Consider the following 19,425-nt stretch of genomic DNA (forward strand, 5'->3'; position numbering starts at 1 on the left):
AGCTACAGAGCTGATGCACAGAAATATAGCCTCCACTGTCCCTGCAAAGAAAAGGTGGTGTTGGACAGTGGAAATCGCTACAGCACAAGCGGTTTGGGGGTTAAGCTTTCCTCCCTAACTATATCCCTGCTTCAGACGAAGCTACAGCAACCTCTCCCTATGCTCAGATCGGCAGAAGTAAGATGGCGGTTGGCGTGCACGCCCCTTTATAGCCCCTGTGACGCCGCAGAAAGCAAGCCAATCACTGTCTAAGATGGTGGGGACTGAGACCTATGTCATCATGCTGCCCACACTCATTGGCTGAGAAATGGCGCTGAACGCGTCATATGAAACGTGACTTTGGCGCGAAGATCGCGTACCGCATGGCCGATCCCACACTGGGATCGGGTCGGGTTTCATGAAACACGACTTTGCGGAAAGTCGGCGACTTATGAAATTGGCCGATCTGTTTCGCTCAACCATAATGTTAATACAGATTGTAATATGTAGAAAAAATGCTAATTTTTAAAATAAATGTAGCAATTAAGCCATAGACACTTTTCTGATGCATACTTGTCTTTAATAGGACTTGCTGCTAAAACAACCATATTCAGATGAATAAATATGATTTTCGGTTGCAGAGATTTATTCAGTATATTATCTGCAGTTTAATTCATTTACAAAGCTTTATAATAAATGAAATGTGAGAAATATAACATTTATAAGATGAACATTGAGCTACAGCATAGGCAGCAGATACTGGGATATATGCTATGTTAATAGTAAGCGCTGTAGAGGTCTACTGCCTTCTGGAGTATGTCTTTGTGATTTGCATAAAGAGGTATCTTCTGGTCTACAACTTGCCAACGTACTGCAATTTCTTGTTCGTGAGTTTGTAGATTCTGAGAAGAAACATTAGAAAAAATGTAACGATAAAAAAACTTTAAATATTTAAACAAAATATCAATTTTTTAGAATGTAATAGTCTCATCTCTTTTCTTCATGCTATAAATTAATTCACATTCACTGAATTTTCAAAGCCTTTTTTATCGAGATCATTATTAAAATGATAAGCCTACAACCGGCAGTAACCACCGATCGACCAAACCGCTGCATGACCAGCTCTATCCTCACCTACTGTATTCTCACCCATCCCTTGTAGATTGTGAGCCTTCGTGGGCAGGGTCCTCTCTTCTCCTGTACCAGTTGTGACTTGTATAGTTTAAGATTATTGTACTTGTTTTTATTATGTATACCCCTCCTCGCATGTAAATCGCCATGGAATAAATGGCGCTATAACAATAAATAATAATAAAATTGCAACACTAAGAAGGAAAGTAGTGAAATTATAGAAATAACAAAATCATTAGACATGTTACTGAAATGCAAATAATGATAAAATGGAAACCAAATTTTAACCCCTTCACGCCGCAGCCCTTTTTCATTTTTGCGGTTTTGTTTTTCACTCCCCTCCTTCCCAGAGCCATAACTTTTTTTATTTTTCCATCAATATGATCATGTGAGGGCTTTTTGTTTGCGGGACGAGTTGTACTTTTGAACGACACCATTGGTTTTACCATGTCTTGTACTAGAAAACTGGAAAAAAATTCCAAGTGTGGTGAAATTGCAAAAAAAGTGCAATCCCAAACTTGTTTTTTGTTTGGCTTTTTCGCTAGGTTCACTAAATGCTAAAACTGACCTGACATTGTGATTTTCTAGGTCAGTACGAGTTCATAGACACCTAACATGTCTAGGTTATTGTTTATCTAAATGGTGAAAAAAAATTCAAAACTTTGCTAAAAAAAATGCGCCATTTTCTGAAACCCATAGCGTCTCCATTTTTTGTGATCTGGGGTCGGGTGAGTGCTTAATTTTTGCGTTCCGAGCTGACGTTTGTAATGATACCACTTTTGTGGAGATATGTTCTTTTGATCGCCCCTTATTGTATTTTAATTCAAAAAAAGTCATTCTGGCGTTTCAAATTTTTTACTCGCTACTCTGTTTAGCGATCAGGTTAATGCTTTCTTTATTGACAGATCGGGCGATTCTGAACTCAGTGATACCAAATATGTGTATGTTTGATTTTTTTTTATTGTTTTATTTTGGCTGGGGCGAAAGCGGGCTGATTTAAACTTTTATATATTTTTTCATATTTTTTGTTAATTTTTTTTTTTACTTTTGCCCTGTTTCAATAGCCTCCATGGGAGGCTAGAAGCTGGCACAACTGGATCGGGTCAGCTACATAGCAACGATCTTCAGATCGCTGCTAAGTAGCTGAATTGCAGGCTTGCTATGAGCGCCGTCCACAGGGTAGTGCTCACAGCAGACCGGCATCAGTAATCATAGAGGTCTTAAGGACCTCTATGGTTACTATCCTGTTGCATTGCTGACCCCCGATCATGTGACGGGGTCGGCGATGCGCTCATTTCCGGCCGCCCAGTCAGAAGCGGTAGTTAAATGCCGCTGTCAGCGTTTGACGGTGGCATGTAAATGGTTAATAGCAGCAGGTGGATCGCGATTCCACCTGCTGCTATTGCACGCACATGTCAGCTGTACATAACAGCTGACATGTCGCGACTTTGATATGGGCTCAGCGCCGGAGCCCACATCAAAGGGGGAGACACGACATGCGCCGTGCTAGTACGGGGTATGTCGTGAAGGGGTTTAAAACATCTTGCTTTATTCAGTATTGAATGAGACTGCCACATGCATAAATACACACACCTACAACACCTTGGTTGCTATCAATGAAGTTATTAATGGTTATCTGAGGATTGTTCTGCCACGCTGAATACATTTAGGCTCAAAAACTATAGATGTGCCACTGGTTCCACGATTGATCCATTCTGTACTCAGGCAAAATGAGACTTGAAATAACCAAACTTATGGTCTTAAACAGCGCCTACAGAAACTATCAAAAGACATTTTCACGGCATTGGGCTAGAAGTCTAAAGGTTATCATGGTGTGGAGCAAGACGGCAGGATGAAATGGAGGTTTATGCTCTTCAATGATGAGTCTCTCTTTTGTCTTTGATCCAATGATAGCTCAGACTGCTCTGGAAGCAACATGGGCAACACTATAAAAAGACTTTCATGAGGGAATGTAACACCAGTCCTACTCACAGGACTGTGATATGGGATGGCATAAGGTAAGGTAGCCAGACCTCTCTAGTCTTCATTCCAGGTACTCTAGCTGCTCAGCAATATTTTGAGCAGTTTGCATGGCCTAAGCATGCTACCATGGCCTGCAGTGTCTCCTGAACTGTCTCCATGGAAGACATATGGAATGTCATTAGTAGGCAATTGCTAAGGGATCTGCCAGAAGTGGATCTTGATGATTTGTGTGTAGAAGTGCATTCAGCTTGGCTGAACATTCTTCAGAAAACCATTGCTAACCTCATTAATAACATGTCAAGGATTTTAAGTATGTGTATTTCTACTTGTGAAGTTCATACTCAATCCTGAATAAATTGAAATGTTTTAAAAATTAGAATACTTATCATGTGTGAATGGATGTCCTTTTTATTTAAGCAACACCTGGGCAGCCAAGGGTCTCTAATGCATCTATAAATGAACTGACTTTCTAACAAAAGTCAGGAATGAACTTCAAAGTTGTGGGATAACTGCATGCAGTGTGGGATCCTACAACACTAGGTGGTCTTTCTTGCACTGTAAAAGTGAGATATCACGTGTTATTGCAAGATATCACTTTTTGCATTAACCTAGTACTGCCATATACTTTACTAAACTTTATATATATTGACTGAGCTATAAGGCAAAAAGACGGATGGCACCGCCAGTGCTGCTGATTCCTGTGCTGTCAATGTCATACCATACATCAGGCTTAGCCTTGTGACCCCGGGTGCTAGTCCAGGAAAACACAATGTAATAAATTCTTCAAAGAAAAGCAGGTAGCACTCACCGGTCTTTTGTAGAAATTCCACTCTTTATTTGTAGTAAAAAAAAGCATGTTGGCCGGGGGAGTGAGGAAGGGAGTGGGCAGAAGCTTTTTATAAAGCTGGAAAATTTGCATCACTTGGCCTTTCCTAATGATGACAGTGAACAAGCCAAAACACTAACAGGCTAATTAAGGTCTGAAACTTTGGTCAACATTATCTGAAAACACAAATCTCAAAGGGTGCGCAAACTGTTGCATTGGCCCATTTTCCTTTTTGCAATTTTTAAAATGTAAAAAATGACTATGTTGATTTATGTTGCCTAAAATACAAATGAAAAGTGTCATCTTTAACTTTAGCGCCTTTAGAGATAATTTAATCTTCAACTTGCTTAACTGTTGACTTGGTATCCCCAAACTTTTACATGCCCCTGTATAAGGAAATATACTGTAGGTTACACAAAAGTTAAATAGTACTTTGTGTATGATCCAACCATCCTTACAATACACAAGGGTAATTAAAAAGAGCAACACAAACCAGTCACTAGCTAGTATCTGTATAAAGTATGTTCAAATCCAAAATACTACTGAATGCAAGTAGTGTGTGCAAACAGAAGATAGAAAAGACCAGATTCTAAGGACAATTTAGGAAGAAAGTGTAGCAGCTGGACAGAAATATTAATTTATCTGCTGCATTCAGGATAGATTAGAGAGAGGATTTTTTTATTAAGAGTGAGACCAATTACGGTAGTACAGAGATGCAGTAGTCCAGACAAGAATGAAAAAGAGCAACAGAAAGGTTTTTAAAGTACGTGAGTGGATGTAGGGAATGAAGAAAAGATCGGAGTCAAATACCATCCCAAGATAGTGTGTGTGTGCTGTTTGGAAGTTATGATAGAACCACACACACAGAAATGAAAATATCAACTTTATGTTGGTTAGTAGAGGGAGGAAACAAAAAAGTTCATCTTTTAAAAGTTTCAGTCTCAGAGGGAAAACATAACGTTAGAAAGATAGAAGGAGCTAAAAGAATAAGCTGAATCCATTCAACTAATAGTGATTGCATAGCTGCAAGGAGCAGGTGGTCCACAATGTCAACTGTTGCAGTGAGATAAAGGAGAATTCAAATCAAAGCCTTTAGTAAGGGTAGTTTCTGGGGAGTATGAAGAGCAGATACGAGATGGTAAAGCCTGACATACAGCAGATTAGATGGCAGCAAGTGTTCAAGGAGTTTAGTGATCAAGGAGAGATTAGAGACAGGTATGTATGGTAATTAGCACTGCTAATTACTAATTAAGATATGTTTTTTAATAATGGTGTTACGACTAGTGATGAGCGAAGGTGCTCGCCACTACACGGTACTCGCCCGAGTATCACTATGCTCAGTGTACTCGGCGAGCACCGAGTATTTCTGGGATTATTCGGCGGGATTAATTCCTCCTTTTAATTTTTGCTCAATTAGAGCGCCAATAAGCATGCAGGGATTGTCTGCCATGCACTGTAATACCGCAGCCATCTTTGTTGTGGTATTATAGTGACTGGCTGGCCGTACAGCGTCATCAGGTCTATAAGAGACCTGGCGCTGCCCTTCTAGCCACATTCTGCTCCGGACTCAGCTAGTGTAGGGAGAGCTCCTGATGAGATAGGGTCAGATTCTTACATTTATTAGTTAGTGTGGGTCTATCATCACATAATGCACAAATTCAGAAAAACTAACAGTTCTTTTTAGGGCTAAATCGGGGGGTAAATAGATTGCAGCGATAGGTAGGCAGGGGAGTCTATGTGCACATATCCACATCAGTGCAAGGCCTGCAGGCCTCATACCTCAAAAAGCTCCATTCCTGTCTGCTGCTGCAGATTTTATATATACGTAGCTGCAGGTATCCGGGGCAATTTTTATATTTTATTTTTGCAGCTTATACCTGCTCATTTTATTAGAAAGCAATCCATAGCCCCCTTTTTTCTACATTTATTTGCTTGGTCATGCTGCAGACTACAGCCAGGTCATTGCAATACAAGTGCGTGAAAATCTACCTTTTTTTTTGTCCCAGGCATGAGATATGAGTGCACAGAAAAATTTGGCCTCTTTCTTGGGGTACTATATTATTTTTTGGAGTGTCTTACAACATTTTAGGACAGCATTTTGCTGCCCCAAAAATTTGTAGCTGGCCCAAAAATATTTACCTACCGTTCTTATATTTATCACTGTGATTTGTATGCCACATGCATCGCATATCATTGCGCTAAATATCTTAATATTTTAGTAGTCCAAATTTTTTTTGTGTCATAACCTACATATTGACACAGTTTTGGTGGGCACAAAAAAATCAAGGCCATATTTTGATCAATCTGTTATCTCCGCTTGACGCCTGGTGTATTTGTGGTGTCAAAATTCTAGCTTTATAGGCCTAAATTGCATTGTTTTGTCTGCTAGCCTTGGTCTACTTATTATTTAGAGGTTAAAATTTTTTTTAAAAAGGCAACACATTTAAATTGGCTGTTATCTCCATCATATACCTGGTGTATCTGTGGTGTCAAAATCCTCACTTTGCAGGCATACGTTGCATTGCTTTGTCTGCTAGCCTTGGTCTACTCATTATTTAGTTGTTAAAACTTTTTAAAAAAAAAACAAGGCCACACATTTAAATGATCTGTTATCTCCGTCAGACGCCTCGTGTATCTGTGGTGTCAAAATCCTCGCTTTGCAGCCTTACGTTGCATTGTTTTGTCTGGTAGCCTTGGTCTACTCATTATTTAGTGGTTAAAATTTAAAATAAAAGAGAAAAAACAAGGCCACATATTTAAACGGTCTGTTATCTCTGTTAGTTGCTTAGTGTACATGTGGTGTCAAAATCATCGCTTTGCAGGCATACGTTACATTACTTTCTCTGATAGCTTTGGTCTGCTCATTATTTAGTGGTTAAAAATATTTAAGAAAAAATATCTGTCTGTTATCTCCATCAGACGTCCGGTGTGTCTGTAGTCTCCAAATACTTGCTTTTCAGGCATACTGATCACATATCAGTTTTTTCCAAATAATCCATTTCTATAGAACTTTTAAAATATTTCAGTAGTCCATTTAAAATGGGCAATGGATGGGGAAGTGGATCTGATAGTGGGCCACAACAAAGAACCACATCTTCTCTCTCTACCTTCCTGTCCCAGTTTCTGGGGGACCGCAGCACACCACTATTGAAGCCAGAGCAGTGTGAAACGGTTGTTTGTTGGATAGTGGATAATGCTTCCAGTCACTTAGCCACCACCACCATCACATCTTCCACACAGTCAAGTCTGAGTAGCCGTGAGTGTGAACCGCATATTACTCACCCTGATCCTCCTTCCTCACACCATGCCAAGTGCCTTGGGACAACTGATCCCACACTTGGACCCTCCAAAGAGCTGTTCAGTTTTCCCTTTAAATATTCTGGACTCTCGGCCAGTCAACTTGAAGTGGGGCCAGATGAGATCGTATGTGGAGATTCCCAAAGATTTGAACAGCCGAGGTCACACGAAGGCGATGGTGGGAATATGTCAAAAGAGGTGGACGATGATGAGACACAATTGCCAGAAAGTCAGGAGGAGTAGCAGGGTACGGATGTGGAAGATGAGGTGGTGGATGGACATAGTAGCTGACCCAACCTGGTAGGAGGCCATGCAGAGCAAGAACAGTAGCACACATGGGGAAGGAGGCATATCACCCCAACAGGCAGGACAAAACAGTGTGGCCGCCGCAGACAAAAGGCGTGCATCTGTTCACCGTAACACCAACATGACGGAAGTTGCCATTACAACTGTTAGATTTTCCGAGTCTGGCTATTTTTTAAAGACTCTGCCGATAACCCCAAACAGGATAATGTGCAGTAACTGCCATGCCCACATCAGCAGGGGTAGCAAAACTACCAGCCTGAACACCACCAGCATGATCAGGCACATAGAAACAAAGCACCCGACTTTGTGGGCCGAAGCCCAGGCTCCAGGTACACTGTCAGTGCAGCGCCCTAGAGATCTGGTCATTGCAGTAACGTCGCTCTGCCACTAAGGGGAGTGATGGTACGTCTGAATGCACTAAAGGAGTTCTTTGGCCAGGTATCACCAGCAAACATTACACTTCACACTCCGGCCACTAGGGGGAGTAAAAGGCTTATTTATTGGGCCACTCCTCACATTGGTTAAACTAGGGGTTGGACAGGAAGTTAGACAGAATGAAGCCTGGGAGAGCTCCAGGGAGGACCTGTCAGAACTGGGAAATCTGGCAGGTACCTAGCGAACAGAACAGAACGTTACGGAACCGCGCCTGCACTACCTTGCGGTGGTATCCTAAGAAAGAGACACGAAGCGAAGGATATTGTGGAACAGTGAGAAACGAGATCAGCACACAGGAGATCCAGTAGGAGTCGTGCACCGAGAACGGCAACATTCTACTGAGGCGCATAGCGGTGGCCGGAGCACCGAGGAAGTAACAGTCTCCACGCATTACTTCAAATAGCGGCAGGACAGTTAATTACAGGTTAATTACAGGTTGTCTACCATACAACACCTAAGAAGGACATAGGAGGCAATCGTGGGAGAGGGGCGACACTAGGGTTCCAGAATAACTCCAGGCCTACCTGTCATAAAGGTGCGTCCTAGCCATAACATACCTGGGGGACGGAGAAAGGAAAGATCTAGAGAGAACGAGAACAGAAGTTGTGAGGACTATCCTGAATGCTCAGCAGGGAAGCACTACAACACACAGGCGCTAGTGGGTAGAGACTGATTTCCACCTGCAAAGGGAACTCCGGATGTGCCTTCGGACCAGCCGGTCTCATACAGCCCCATTTACAGTGCCCTGGATTGAGGATCCTGAAACCTTCAGTAAAAGGTAAAGAAACTGAACCCTGTGTCCTCGTTATTCCTCGCACTACGCACCGTCACCCCCTTATTGGACACCTGTTATGGACCTGGTGGTTAGGAGCACCAGGAACGACCTGATGGTTAAACTCACACAAGACAAGCTCTGGGAAGCGGGAACTCTGCTGACCGCAACCCCTAATCCTATCACACAACTAGAAATAACCGTGGAGCGTACCTAACACGGCCTAGACGCCTCTTCACAGCCTAAGAGCTAACGTAGCCCTAGAAATAGAAAATAAAGCCTACCTTGCCTCAGAGAAATTCCCCAAAGGAAAAGGCAGCCCCCCACATACAGTGGGGCAAAAAAGTATTTAGTCAGTCAGCAATAGTGCAAGTTCCACCACTTAAAAAGATGAGAGGCGTCTGAAATTTACATCATAGGTAGACCTCAACTATGGGAGACAAATTGAGAAAAAAAAATCCAGAAAATCACATTGTCTGTTTTTTTATAATTTTATTTGCATATTATGGTGGAAAATAAGTATTTGGTCAGAAACAAACAATCAAGATTTCTGGCTCTCACAGACCTGTAACTTCTTCTTTAACAGTCTCCTCTTTCCTCCACTCATTACCTGTAGTAATGGCACCTGTTTAAACTTGTTATCAGTATAAAAAGACACCTGTGCACACCCTCAAACAGTCTGACTCCAAACTCCACTATGGTGAAGACCAAAGAGCTGTCAAAGGACACCAGAAACAAAATTGTAGCCCTGCACCAGGCTGGGAAGACTGAATCTGCAATAGCCAACCAGCTTGGAGTGAAGAAATCAACAGTGGGAGCAATAATTAGAAAATGGAAGACATACAAGACCACTGATAATCTCCCTCGATCTGGGGCTCCACGCAAAATCCCACCCCGTGGGGTCAGAATGATCACAAGAACGGTGAGCAAAAATCCCAGAACCACGCGGGGGGACCTAGTGAATGAACTGCAGAGAGCTGGGACCAATGTAACAAGGCCTACCATAAGTAACACACTACGCCACCATGGACTCAGATCCTGCAGTGCCAGAAATGTCCCACTGCTTAAGCCAGTACATGTCCGGGCCCGTCTGAAGTTTGCTAGAGAGCATTTGGATGATCCAGAGGAGTTTTGGGAGAATGTCCTATGGTCTGATGAAACCAAACTGGAACTGTTTGGTAGAAACACAACTTGTCGTGTTTGGAGGAAAAAGAATACTGAGTTTCATCCATCAAACACCATACCTACTGTAAAGCATGGTGGTGGAAACATCATGCTTTGGGGCTGTTTCTCTGCAAAGGGGCCAGGACGACTGATCCGGGTACATGAAAGAATGAATGGGGCCATGTATCGTGAGATTTTGAGTGCAAACCTCCTTCCATCAGCAAGGGCATTGAAGATGAAACGTGGCTGGGTCTTTCAACATGACAATGATCCAAAGCACACCGCCAGGGCAACGAAGGAGTGGCTTCGTAAGAAGCATTTAAAGGTCCCGGAGTGGCCTAGCCAGTCTCCAGATCTCAACCCTATAGAAAACCTTTGGAGGGAGTTGAAAGTCCGTGTTGCAAAGCGAAAAGCCAAAAACATCACTGCTCTAGAGGAGATCTGCATGGAGGAATGGGCCAACATACCAACAACAGTGTGCGGCAACCTTGTGAAGACTTACAGAAAACGTTTGACCTCTGTCATTGCCAACAAAGGATATATTACAAAGTATTGAGATGAAATTTTGTTTCTGACCAAATACTTATTTTCCACCATAATATGCAAATAAAATGTTAAAAAATCAGACAATGTGATTTTCTGGATTTTTTTTTCTCAGTTTGTCTCCCATAGTTGAGGTCTACCTATGATGTAAATTACAGACGCCTCTCATCTTTTTAAGTGGAGGAACTTGCACTATTGCTGACTGACTAAATACTTTTTTGCCCCACTGTATATTGGCTGTGAGTAAAGATGAAAGTCACAAACACAGAAATGAAACAGGTTTGAGCAAAGAGAGGCCCGACTTACTAAACAGACTGAGGATAGGAAAGGTATCTTTGCGGTCAGCACAAAAACTACAAAAAGACCACGCAGAGTGTGCAAAAAGACCTCCGCACCGACTCACTGTGCGGAGGTGCCACTCTGCATCCCAGAGCTTCCAGCTAGCAAAACAAAATCATGATAGCAAGCTGGACCAGAAAACAATGAACAAATAATAACTAGCAGGGACTTAGCTTCTGCTGGAGTAGACAGGTCACCAGAAAGATCCAAGAGCGAACTGAACCAGTACAAGAACATTGACAGTTGGCATGGAGTAACGATCTGAGTGGAGTTAAATAGAGCAGCCAGCCAACGAATAAACTCCGTCACCTGTGGAAGGAACCTCAGAAGCAGCAGCACCACTCACAGCCACCAGAGGGAGTCCATGGACAGAACTCGCCAAAGTACCATTCATGACCACAGGAGGGAGTTCGATAACAGAATTCACAACAGACGCCCCTTAGCAGGGTCACGGACCGGGCCCAGCCACCGTGACATCCCCAGAACTGAGCCAGCAGAGGACCCGTACCGAGTAACCCGCAGCCCTGCGTCTGGGGGCGATCCATCTGCATGTAACACCACTGCTTCTTCCACTGTTTTGCATAGAAGCCAATCCCCAGTTCACCGTGCAGGTAAAGATTCCTTGTGCCCTCCACCTGTTGTTGCCCACAGTCAACCAGCACCATTATCACGTCTTTGTCCCAGCACAGCCTTCAGTTGTCTATACCCCAGTCATTGGAACACATGTGGAAATACCCATCCAACACCCCACAAGTCACAGTACTAAATTTGAACATTTCTCACTTGCTTGCGCTTGAAATGTTGCCTTTTATGCTCATTGAGATGGAAGCTTTCTGCAACCTGATGGCGGCGGCCATCCCAAGGTAAGTGGTCCCCAGTTGCCACTATTTCTCCTGGTGTGCTGTACCAGCATTACATCAGAACGTGTCCCACAGCATTACCCGTGCCCTCAACAATGCTGTTACTGGGAAAGTCCACCTAACCACGGACACATGGACAAGTGCTTGTGGGCAGGGATGGAACTTCTCACTGATGGCACACTGGGTTAACATAGTGGATGCCGGGACCCAGTCGGACCTTGGGATGGAACAAATCATCCCCATGCCAAGGATTGCAGGCCCTATATCAATCAGGATTGCCCCCACAGTCTACAGCTCCTGCACCTCCTCCTCTTCCTCCTTCTCCTCTTCAGCCTCCATCTCTGAAATGAGCACATCAGTCAGAAGCTGGAAGCACTGCAGCACTGCCTCAGCCAAGCGGCAACAGGCTGTGCTGAAGCTATCTGCTTAGGTGACAAACCGCACAAAGCTGAAGAGTTGTGGAGAGAGCTGAAAGAGCAGTCAGATTTTTGGATGACACAACAGAACCTACACAGCCAGGCATGGTCGTGTGTGATAATAGCTGGAACCTGGTGGCGGCACTGAGGCACGGAGAGCTCACACACCTACCTTGTCTGGCCCATTTGCTTAACCTCATCATTCAACGTTTTCTCAAAAAGCTACCCGGAGCTGCTGGATCTGCTAGTTATAGTACGCCATCTGTCTGCCCATTTTAGAAAGTCAGCTACTTCAGCCACCCTTGCCCTGCTTCAGCAGCGTTTGCAGCTTCAGGCTCACCAACTGGTGTGTAACTTCCCCACATGTCGGAACTCTACACTGCATATGTTGTCAAGGATTTGTGAGCAGAGGGCAATTGTTGAGTAACAGCATCAAACAGGCCATCGTTATTCAGTTCAGACCCCACACATAAGATCTCAGGAGTGGACATGGATGGCAGACATATGTATGCAGCGCCCCAGAGACCTGGTCGTTGCAGTATTGCCCCAAGACGAGTAGCGGTACGTCCGATGGCACTAAAGAGTTATCCTGACCAGGTATCACCAGAACACATTACACTTCACACTCCGGCCACTAGGGGGAGAAAAAGGCTTTATTTATTGGGCCACTCCTCACACTGGTCAAACTAGGGGCTGGGGAGGAAGTTAGTCAGAAGCTGACTGGGTTGAAACCAGGCAACATCCCGTGGCAGGGGGTGTTGCAGGGAGAAGGCACAGGGGGGTCCCTGTCAGGCGTGGGAACCTGGCAGGCGCCTAGCGAACAGAACAGAACGTAACGGAACCGCGCCTGCACACCTTGCGGCGGTATCCTAAGAAAGAGACAAGAGGGGAAGAATATTGTGGAACAGTGTAAACTAGATCAGCACAAAGGAGAGCCAGTAAGAGTCGTGCCGAGAGAGGAAGGCAACATCTTACTGAGGCGCGTAGTCGGTGGCCGGATCACCGTAGGAGTAACTGACTTTAGGCCTTACTTCAAATTCCGCTGGACAGTTGATTATAGGTTGGCTGTCTACCTTTTACACCTACGAAGACATAGGGGGCAACATTGGGAGAGGGGCGTCTCTAAGGTCCTGGAAGACCTCCAAGCCTTCCCGTCAAACGGGTGGCGTCCTAGCCATAACATATCTGGGGGACGTTAGAAACTAGCAACATCTGGAACCAAAGAACGAAAGAAAGAGAGAGAAAGCTGTAGAGAACGAACGAAGGAGAACAGCAGTTGTGAGGACTATTCCGAATGCTCAGCAGGGTAGGACTACAACACACAGGCGCTATTGGTAGGCAACGATTTCCATCTGCGAAGGAAACTCTGGATGTGCCCATCGGACCGGCCGGTCTCTGATAGCCCGGTTGAACGTGCTCTGGACTGAGTGTACTGAAGCCTTCAGTAAAAGGTAAAGAGACTGCAACCCTGTGTCCTCGTTATTGCCTGCACCTCACACCATCTCCATCCACACTACTGGGAAGCCCTGGGGATTTACTTCACCTGTGGGAAGTTATACCATCCGACTGCTGTTCCATCACCCCAGCGGACCCCACAGCAGCGTCGGTCATCCTGACCGAACACCACAGGTGGCGTCACGAACCCCTGACAGACTGTATTACCACTTTCATTGGACGCCCCTTAGCAGGGTCACGACCGGGTCCAGCCACCATGACAACCGTAGAACCAGAGGAGCGCTCCAACTTGGCGTCATGAACAGGATCGTACTTAAGCCTGAAGAATTGGGTCTTGTGTGCCTTGGAACTGTGATTGAAACGTGTTGGACTGTGATTTATTGCAAAGACGGTGTACTGCTATTGTTGCAAGATTCCCGCCAAAACCGTCGCCATTGTAGCTCCACGAGAGGTGCAGGAGAAGAAGAAGGGCGTGGAAGTGGGCGTGAGTAAGCTGGAGAGCGCAAAAAATAATGGCTGCCCAGTCTAAATACTTCTGCCCAGTGAGGACGTGTCCGTCAGCAGCAGAGATCCGCCTCATGATCCTCAATGGGGGGCAGAGGAACAAGAAACGCAACCGCCCACGAAGAAGAGAGCGGGAAAGAGACCAGGAGGCGACCCACGTGGAGGACGCCATGGCCAACAGCTCAGACCCAGACTGCGGGGTTGAAGCAGAGGGCTCCCCCAGCTACCCGGACGAGCCCAGCAGCCAAATCTCCACCAGTGGGACCGGTCTCCTGCAGAATGAGATGGAGGATCTCATGGAGCAGCTGCTCCAGTGGCGACTGGAGACTAAGACCCCGTGCCAGGAGATGCCGGCGGAGGTGCCCCTGATCCTGGATCTTCTGCTATCACCGGAGCCGACCGCAGGGGAAGAAGTCGCCTCGATCGGTGAGTCTGCCGACCCCGTCCCGCCGGCGAAGGACCTGTTAATTGGCCCTGTTGCAGCGCCCCCTCTCCCTGGGACCCATAGACTCCAACGTCTCCCCCAATGAGACCAACCCACGGGCATGGAGCACTTCCTGAAGGCCCCGATCTCGCCGCTTACCATGCCAGGCGAGGTCTACGCCGAGCGTACGGTGTGCCGCTGGGTGAACCCGGGGACGAACATTATGGGGTTTCCCGGAGTGCAGACGCAGGAGGGGGAGCTGGTCGAGGCCCTTAGCTGGGAGCAATACCAGGCCCGGCTGGATCAGCAGTGGAAGGAGTCGGAGGAACATCATCAGGCACAGCAGTAGGCCCACTACCGGCGGGACCTTGCGGTGAAGGACCGGGCCCGCAAAGACCGTACCACCCACCAGGCCCCGCGCAGGCAGGGCACCGTTGTCGAGTTCCGACTCCGTGGAGGGTGGGGCTTTATTAAGGAGCCGGTCCTATACTCCGAGGTCTTTGTGAACTGGAGAGACGTGGAGTCCCATCTCAGAGAAGGCCACCCGGATCGGGATTTGTACAAGGGGGATGAGGTCACTTACAACCATCACTTCTGGGAGAGGGGCTGGTTCGCCCTGAACGTGCGTAAGCAGTCAGCCTCTGGGTCATCATCCAGCAGAGCGGCAGAGAAGCCGTCCCCCATAGCGAGGGTGCCCCCTTGTGATCGGACCACGACTGTCACCGAGACCACGGTGGTGCTCCCCACATGTACGGTGGTGGAAACCACTACCTGCACTGTGGACACTGTCACTGTGGTGGTGACCGAAAGCTCCGCCTCTGGGGTGGCCAGTTCCTCGGTTGTTGCGGGATTCAGAACCATCGCCACTCAGACTCCAGATTGGAGCTCAGAATCTCCTGTCACTACGCCGAGTGCCCGCGAGTACCCGGGGGGATGGCCCCGCCCACTGCTGCCTGTGGAGATGTCACAGCCACTAATGCCGAGGAAATAAACCTCAGAGACCCGATTTGTAAATAGTTAACTGTTACCTGCTGCTACTTCAAACCCATCCAGGGTTAACTCCTAGGGATCCCTTTGTTTACCCGGGATCCCTATTGTTTTCTATTGTTTGTTTTTTCAACTGTTCATCATTGTTTTAAAGACTGCTGAATCATGGACAGTGAATGATTCACAAACTGGCTTTGTAAATAGTTGCACCTTCTTAAAGGTGCCCCCTACTAGTTTTATAAGTCGAGGAAGACTTTGCGAAGACGTGCTGCAGAAGGACTTGCTTGCCGTGAACTTGCTTGCTGGAAAGAGAATCTTCATCAGAGACTTGGGTCCCTCTTAAAGGGAATGTTTGATGATAACTTTTATAAAGGTTGAACCGTTAATAATATTGAAGAACTTAGATAGTTTAATATTGTTAATAAAGATTGAGGACAGTAAAGTTTGAAGTGAACCCTGTTATGATCTGGTGGTTTAGGAACAACATGAGACAAGCTCTGAAGGAGGTGGTATCTGTACTGACCGCAGACCCTGAACCTAGCAGAGCAACTAGAAATAGCCATGGGGGGTACCTGACGCTCCCTAGACCCCTCGGCACAGCCTAAGATCTAACTTCCCCTAAAGATGGAAACAGGATACCTATCTTGCCTCAGAGAAAATCCCCAAAGGAAAGATAGCCCCCCACAAATATTGACGGTGAGAGGAGGGGAAAATAACATACGCAGAGATGAAATCAGATTTTAGCATAGGAGGCCAGTCTAGCTTGATATATAGGACAGGAAAGGATACTGTGCGGTCAGTATAAAAACTACAAACAATCCACACAGAGTTTACAAAATCTCCACACCTGACTAAAGGCGTGTAGGGTAAATCTGCTTCCCAGAGCTTCCAGCTAACAGAAAAAAATCCATAATGACAAGCTGGACAAAAATAGAATGCACAGAACAATAAGTCCACAACATGTGGACTGAAATGAGCAAAGCCAGAACTTATCTTTGCAGAACTGATCAGGAAACCAGGAGAATCCAAGCAGAGATGTGAATCCAGCCAGAGAACATTGACAAGTGGCATAGGCTGAAGACTAGAGCCAGGTTAAATAGCAGAGCCAGGAGAGACGATTAGTGAAAGCAGCTGCAAAGCTAAACTCAAGGAGCAGCAGTTCCACTCAAAACCACCAGAGGGAGCCCAGGGCAGAATTCACAAAAGTGCCATTTCCAACCACCGGAGGGAGCCCAAGAACGGAATTCACAACAGTACCCCCCCCCCCTTGAGGAGGGGTCACCGAACCCTCACCAGAGCCCCCAGGCCGATCAGGACGAGCCAAGTGAAAAGCACGAACCAAATCGGTAGCATGGACATCGGAGACAACAACCCAAGAATTATCCTCCTGGCCATAACCCTTCCATTTGACAAGATACTGGAGCCTCCGCCTCGAAAAACGAGAATCCAAAATCTTCTCAACCTCATATTCCAACTCTCCCTCAACCAACACCGGGGCAGGAGGGTCAACCGAGGGAACAACGGGCACCACATATCTCCGCAACAAAGATCTATGGAAAACATTATGAATGGCAAAAGAGGCTGGAAGAGCCAAACAAAAAGAGACTGGATTAATAATTTCAGAAATTTTATAAGGACCAATAAACCGAGGCTTAAACTTAGGAGAAGAAACCTTCATAGGAACATGATGAGAAGAAAACCAAACCAAATCCCCCACACGAAGCCGGGGACCAACACGCCGACGGCGGTTAGCAAAACGTTGAGCCCTTTCCTGAGAAAACGTCAAATTGTCCACCACATGAGTCCAAATCTGCTGCAGCCTGTCCACCACAGAAAGGCACGAACCAAATCGTCAGCATGAACATCGGAGGCAACAACCCAAGAATTATCCTCCTGGCCATAACCCTTCCATTTGACCAGATACTGAAGCTTCCGCCTCGAAAAACGAGAATACAAAATCTTCTCAACCACATACTCCAACTCCTCATCAATCAACACCGGGGCCGGAGGATCAACAGAGGGAACAACGGGCACCACATACTTCCGCAACAAAGATATATGGAAAAACTTATGGATGGAAAAAGAGGCTGGAAGAGCCAAACGAAAAGACACTGGATTGATAATCTCAGAAATCCTATAAGGACCAATAAACCGAGGCTTGAACTTAGGGGAAGAAACCTTCATAGGAACATGACGGGAAGACAACCAGACCAAATCCCCAACCCGAAGCCGGGAACCAACACACCGACGACTGTTAGCAAAACACTGAGCCTCCTCCTGAGACAACACCAAATTGTTTACCACATGAGCCCAAATCTGCTGCAGCCTGTCAACCACAGAATCCACACCAGGACAATCAGAAGGCTCAACCTGCCCAGAAGAAAAACGAGGATGAAAACCAAAATTACAAAAGAAAGGTGAAACCAAAGTAGCCGAACTAGCCCGATTATTAAGGGCAAACTCAGTAAACGGCAAGAAAGACACCCAATCATCCTGATCAGCAGACACAAAGCATCTCAAATAGGTCTCCAAGGTCTGATTAGTTCGCTCAGTTTGGCCATTAGTCTGAGGATGAAACGCCGAAGAAAAAAACAAATCAATGCCCATCCTAGCACAAAAGGCCCGCCAAAATCTAGAGACAAACTGAGAACCTCTGTCAGACACAATATTCTCCGGAATGCCATGCAAACGAACCACATGCTGAAAAAACAATGGAACCAGATCTGAGGAGGAAGGCAACTTAGGCAAAGGTACCAATTGGACCATTTTAGAGAACCGGTCACAAACAACCCAGATAACAGACATCTTCTGGGAAACAGGAAGATCCGAAATAAAATCCATGGAAATATGCATCCAGGGCCTCTCAGGGACCGGCAAAGGCAAAAGCAACCCACTAGCGCGGGAACAGCAAGGCTTGGCCCGGGTGCAAGTCCCACAGGACTGCACAAAAGCACGCACATCGCGAGACAAGGAAGGCCACCAAAAGGACCTAGCAACCAAATCTCTGGTACCAAAAATCCCAGGATGACCAGCCAACACTGAACAATGAACCTCAGAAATTACCTTACTTGTCCATCTATCAGGAACAAACTGCTTCCCAACTGGACAGCGGTCAGGCCTATCAGCCTGAAATTCCTGAAGCACCCGGCGCAAATCAGGGGAGATAGCAGAAAGAATCACCCCCTCCTTAAGAATGCCAACCGGCTCAAGGACTCCAGGAGAATCAGGCAAAAAACTCCTAGAGAGAGCATCAGCCTTAACATTCTTAGATCCCGGAAGATACGAGACCACAAAATCAAAACGGGAGAAAAACAGGGACCATCGAGCCTGTCTACTATTCAGCCGCTTGGCCGACTCGAGCTAAATCAGATTCTTATGATCGGTCAAGACTACAACACGGTGTTTAGCTCCCTCAAGCCAATGTCGCCACTCCTCAAACGCCCACTTCATAGCCAACAACTCCCGATTGCCGACATCATAATTGCGTTCCGCAGGCGAAAACTTTCTGGAAAAAAAAGCACACGGTTTCATCAAAGAACCATCAGACTCCCTCTGAGACAAGACGGCCCCTGCCCCAATCTCAGAAGCGTCGACCTCAACCTGAAAAGGAAGAGAAACATCCGGTTGACACAACACAGGGGCAGAAGTAAATCGGCGTTTAAGCTCCTGAAAGGCCTCAACAGCCTCAGAGGACCAATTCGTCACATCAGCGCCTTTCTTCGTCAAATCAGTAAGGGGCTTAACCACACTGGAAAAGTTGGCAATGAAACGGCGATAGAAATTAGCAAAGCCCCAAAATTTTTGAAGACCCTTCACAGATGTGGGTTGGATCCAGTCATGAATAGCTTGGACCTTAACCGGATCCATTTCTATAGACGAGGGAGAAAAAACAAAACCCAAAAAAGAGACCTTCTGAACTCCGAATAGGCACTTAGACCCCTTCACAAATAAAGCATTATCACAAAGGATCTGGAACACCATCCTGACCTGCTTCACATGAGACT

The 19,425-nt window shown here is 46.0% G+C and overlaps 1 protein-coding gene across 1 annotated transcript in view; it reads right to left on the reverse strand.

Annotated features, from left to right (window-relative positions):
* Nucleotides 1-541: 541 nt before the first annotated feature.
* The window catches only part of TRPM2 (transient receptor potential cation channel subfamily M member 2), a 1,329,765-nt gene continuing 1,310,881 nt past the window's right edge, over nt 542-19,425 (reverse strand). Inside the window, exon 34 of the mRNA XM_069733764.1 lies at nt 542-881. Coding sequence (XP_069589865.1) covers nt 756-881 — 126 coding nt within the window. The 3' untranslated portion in view covers nt 542-755. The remainder of the gene's footprint in view (nt 882-19,425) is intronic.

Source organism: Ranitomeya imitator, chromosome 7 (genome assembly GCF_032444005.1).
Source record: "Ranitomeya imitator isolate aRanImi1 chromosome 7, aRanImi1.pri, whole genome shotgun sequence".
In the NCBI taxonomy this organism is placed as follows: domain Eukaryota; kingdom Metazoa; phylum Chordata; class Amphibia; order Anura; family Dendrobatidae; genus Ranitomeya; species Ranitomeya imitator.